The sequence below is a fragment of the Electrophorus electricus genome, unplaced genomic scaffold, assembly GCF_041902795.1.
Source record: "Electrophorus electricus isolate QZ-2024a unplaced genomic scaffold, ASM4190279v1 Scaffold263, whole genome shotgun sequence".
Taxonomy (NCBI): Eukaryota; Metazoa; Chordata; class Actinopteri; order Gymnotiformes; family Gymnotidae; genus Electrophorus; species Electrophorus electricus.
The window spans coordinates 32,501-37,500 of NW_027658543.1; the positions used below are offsets into that span (position 1 = coordinate 32,501).

A 5,000-nucleotide genomic window follows, 5' to 3' on the forward strand; every position below is an offset into this window, starting at 1 on the left:
ACTCTGTTGGGCCTTAGGCGTTTGAACTGAAACACACACACACACACACGTTGCTCCTGTGAGGGTGTGAGCTTGCTTTCCCTGGGGGTTTAACGTCTCTGTTTTGTTCGCTGCGTTTGGACTCCACCTGAGTGTCACGCGCCCAGCCCTGGACCTGATCAGCACCAGTCTAAACCCCACGTAGCCTGTTTGGACGGGCCAAATGTATCCAGTTTATGGGAGAAATGTAAGCAAATTAAGCCTCAGAGCTCAGCTCAGGAGGTCTGCTCTGCGCCTTCTGCTTCCATTTATATATTTTGTGTCAAGCAGCGAATGCCTCGGTTGATAGATGGACAGTTTTTAATCTTCAAACTAAATTTCCTTTACTGCTCCCTTACTTGTATGTCTGTGTGTGTGTGTGTGTGTGTGTGTGTGTGTGTGTGTGTGTAGATGTATTATATATATATATATATATATATATATATATATATATATATATATATATATATATATATATATATATATATATATATATATATATATATATATATATATATATATATATATAATATAATATATCTACACACACACACACACACACACACATTATATATATATATATATACATACATATACACATACACACACACAATACAATACAAATATGTACTCTCACACGTACTCCTGAGGAGAAGAGTTGTAAAATGCAATTAGTTTATTTAAAACAGAAAATGATTCATGGACGTGGTGGACGTGTGTGATTGTATATGTGTATGTTTATGGATGTGTATGTTTGTGGATGTGTGTGATTGCGGACGTCTGTGATTACGGACGTCTGTGATTGCGGACGTGTGTGATTGCGGACGTGTGTGTGTTTGCTGATGTGTGTGTGTTTGCTGATGTGTGTGTGTTTGCTGATGTGTGTGTGTTTGTGGCCATACCTGCTGCCACCTTTACCTGGCCCTTTCCTGCTGTGCAGCGCCGAGCGAAAGCGAGCCGACCGCGAGGAGTGAAAAGCGACTGTAAGCCAAACTGTGGGAAGGAGGCTGAAAAAAGGGGGAAAAATTCCTTTAATCAGTATGTTTACACTCTTGCGTTAGTGCATTGCTCACTGGGGAAAAGTTCCCTCCTTTTAAGAAAATCTGAAATTATATTAAATTAGAGGCAGCACTCCCAAAGTCAAAGACACTCGTGGTAAGTGTATCATTCCCATATGCAAACAAGTCCTCACTCAGAAGACTGGAGCCTCCCTGCTTACTCCCGTAGCACATAGCCCTGCTGCACCTCACTCGCTCGCCCAACTTTTCTCTCTTCCTCTCTTCTCTTTCTGACAATCCTGCTCGTTCTGTCTCAGCGGTGCTCAGAGTGAAAAGATGAAAGGGGCAGACAGAGCTTCCCTCTGGGTTGAGACTTGTCAGGAGGGACCTGCCCTTCATCATTATGTATGGGGAAAGTCCCCCTCCCAGGAAGGCCACACACACCTACCCGCACACGCGCCCACCCCACGCACCACCGCACATGCACGTTCACACTGAACATGTTGCACACACCTCGCACATGCCGGCGTGCCATGCACACACACACCCAAGCACACCGCACACACACACATGCACCCTGTACATACATGCATGCGCACCACACTGCACACGCAAGTATAAAAGTGCACACACACGTATGCATGCGCTATCACACACACACACACACGCACACACACATGCACGCACACACACACACACGCACGTGCGCGCATTAGGACCCCGACTTCTGACATTAAAACTATATAGTTACTTAAGGCCTAATGCATATCCTGCTACTCCTGTCTCTGCAGGGCAGCACATTGAGGAAGAGGAAGATGTATGAAGAGTTCCTGAGTAAGGTTTCTATCCTCGGTGAGTGTCATTCATGCATTCAGTTCTTTCAGTGTGCTGACGCCCTCCACACAAACTCCCGCACACTGAAGGGGAGATTCAGCCAAGTGCTCCTCACTTGTAGAAAAACTGAATGATCCAAAAAACACAAAGTGCAAGGCTCTGATAAAGTGCAAGGCTCTGATAAAGTGCAAGGCTCTGATAAAAGTGCAAGGCTCTGATAAAGCCCTTCGTTTGTGTAATAAAACACCTTTTTGTATGAATCCTTCCTTCAAGCAGTGTTCCCTTGTCTCCTCAAACAAGTCTGAACTCACCTGAGAATTAGCCTTGAACATATAGCCCTCAAAGCCAGTGGAATTAGTTTTTTAAGTAATTATATTAAACTATCCGAGTCAAAGCGTAGACAAACCTTGCACCATGTTTGGATGCATCGGCCTTCAGATGTTCATCTGAAATTAACCTGTTTTCTGTTACAACATGGAGTTTTTGAGAAAAACGTCACCTCCTTGCTAGCTGCACATGCAGTGGTACCTTGGATTGTGCCAGCTGGGGGTTTGCACGCTCCCATTAGCCAGCTGCCGCACACGCCGCAGACCTGAGCAGTGCACTGGCTGCTGGGAGTCTGACATACTGTCTGAGGGGTTCGCCTGTCGACAGGTTCCGTATCCCAGCCCCGAGCCCCACGCATCAGAGCTGATGCCCCCAGCAGCGGCCTGGTGAAGCAATGGAGCAAGAGAGGGGAGACGAAGCAAACAAACAAACAAGCAAGCCAACCAACATCTGTAAAAATGCAAAACACAAACATGCCCCAGCTATTTCATCCTCAAATGTCTTAACGTTTATAATCATTCAAGCACAAATGTTATAAATCAGAAACTTTTCCTATCATCTCACTCCTATGAAGAGTTCATATGATGTAAATCGCTAGATTATTCACCAGTAAGACAAGCCCAGGCCATGAATGCAGCCTTCAAATGCTAAAAATGCAGCAAGCATCAGTGCTCTTGCTAGACACACACACCCATCTATGCATTCCAGTGCTCATGTTAGTGAGGTAACTGGTCTAAACAGGTGTTTGTAATCTAGGAGAACAGACTAGAAGCAAGGTTCATCTTTTGTCATAACTCCTCCTTGCCCTGCACTAAAAGACATTTCAGTTAACCTCTCTGTTGTAGCTATGTTAAAGAAAGCAGACTGGGATTACATGGTACAGCACCTCCACTAGAGCATGGGTGTGGGAGAGTGGGGGTGTAGGGGATGTGGTAGAGTGGGGGTGTGGGAGTGTGGGAGAGTGGGGGTGTGGGAGTGTGGGAGAGTGTGGGGGTGTGGTAGAGTGGGGGTGTGGGAGAGTGGGGGTGTGGGAGTGTGGGAGAGTGTGGGGGGTGTGGGAGAGTGGGGGTGCGGGAGAGTGGGGGTGTGGTAGAGTGGGGGTGTGGGGGTGTGGTAGAGTGGGGATGTGGGAGAGTGGGGGTGTGGGAGAGTGGGGGTGTGGGAGTGTGGGAGAGTGTGGGGGTGTGGTAGAGTGGGGATGTGGGAGAGTGGGGATGTGGGGGGTGTGGGAGAGTGGGAGAGTAGGGGAGTGGGGGTGTAGGGGTGTGGGGGTGTGGGAGAGTGTAGGGGAGTGGGGGTGTAGGAGAGTGGGGGTGTGAGGGTGTGGGGGTGTGGGAGAGTGTAGGGGAGTGGGGGTGTAGGAGAGTGGGGGTGTAGGGGTGTGGGGGTGTGGGAGAGTGTAGGGGAGTGGGGGTGTAGGAGAGTGGGGGTGTGGGGGTGTGGGAGAGTGGGAGAGTGTAGGGGAGTGTGGGGGTGTGGGAGAGTGTAGGGGAGTGGGGGTGTAGGAGAGTGGGGGTGTGGGAGAGTGGGGGTGTGGGAGAGTGGGGGTGTGGGAGAGTGGGGGTGTGGGAGAGTGTAGGGGAGTGGGGGTGTAGGAGAGTGGGAGAGTGTAGGGGAGTGGGGGTGTAGGGGTGTGGGGGTGTGGGAGAGTGTAGGGGAGTGGGGGTGTGGGGGTGTGGGAGAGTGGGGGTGTCGGAGTGTGGGAGAGTGTAGGGGAGTGGGGGTGTAGGAGAGTGGGGGTGTGAGGGTGTGGGGGTGTGGGAGAGTGTAGGGGAGTGGGGGTGTAGGAGAGTGGGGGTGTGGGGGAGTGGGGGTGTAGGAGAGTGGGGGTGTGGGGGGTGTGGGAGAGTGGGAGAGTGTAGGGGAGTGGTGGTGTGGGGGTGTGGGAGAGTGTAGGGGAGTGGGGGTGTAGGAGAGTGGGGGTGTGGGAGAGTGGGGGTGTGGGAGAGTGGGGGTGTGGGAGAGTGTAGGGAGTGGGGTTGTAGGAGAGTGGGGTAGTTGGGAGAGTGGGGGTGTGGGAGAGTGTGGGAGGGGGGTGTAGGAGAGTGGGGGTGTGGGAGAGTGGGAGAGTGTAGGGGAGGGTGGGGAGAGTGGTGTCGGAGTGTGGGAGAGTGGGGTGGGAGGTGAGGAGTGAGGGTTACGTTGGTGTGGGAGAGTAGGGTTAGGATCGTCGGTAGTTCAGTGGGGACCTGCTGACCTCGCGCTACTCTGAGGTCACACGCTGCTCTATAAGGGGTTATTAGCTGCCTGAGCAAACAGACACACACACTCACACACACACACACACACACACACACACACACACACACCTCTTCTTCTCTTGTTTGCTTGTGTTTTTCTTTCTCCTCATGTTCCCTCTTTTATGGCTGTGTCGAGGCGTGTGTTCCAGTGCCCACCTTTTCCCACTGCTGCTTCCTGCTTCGACTCTTTTCACATGAAGGGAGGAGGGCCTTGCTTTGGGGGGTTTTGCGATAGCCACGAAATTGGTGACAAGCCCTTGATGTCGCTTTGTGCGGAAGAGGGGATAACACGCACTTGAGCATGCGTGCGCACACACACGCACACACACACACACACACACTGCGTTTGCTGACTCGGACCAGCAGTGTTGGTGGATCGCATTACGGCTGAGGCTGTTAAGGATCTACACAGGCGTGAGGATGCTTTACCCAGCCTGATAAAGTGACCATCAGTCTGGGGCATGCAGACAGCCTGGCCCCAACTCTCACACACATGCACGCACGCACGCACGCACACACGCACACACGCACACACACACACACACACACACACACACACAGACACATTTCTTCTAAAAGAACT

The 5,000-nt window shown here is 51.1% G+C and overlaps 1 protein-coding gene across 2 annotated transcripts in view; it reads left to right on the forward strand.

Moving 5' to 3' along the window:
* Window positions 1–5,000, forward strand: part of LOC145655492 (cAMP-dependent protein kinase type I-beta regulatory subunit-like) — a 37,428-nt gene that overhangs the window by 30,750 nt on the left and 1,678 nt on the right. For both annotated transcript variants that reach the window (XM_081709031.1, XM_081709030.1), the window contains one exon: window positions 1,808–1,868. In XM_081709031.1, coding sequence (XP_081565157.1) covers window positions 1,808–1,868 — 61 coding nt within the window. The remainder of the gene's footprint in view (window positions 1–1,807; window positions 1,869–5,000) is intronic.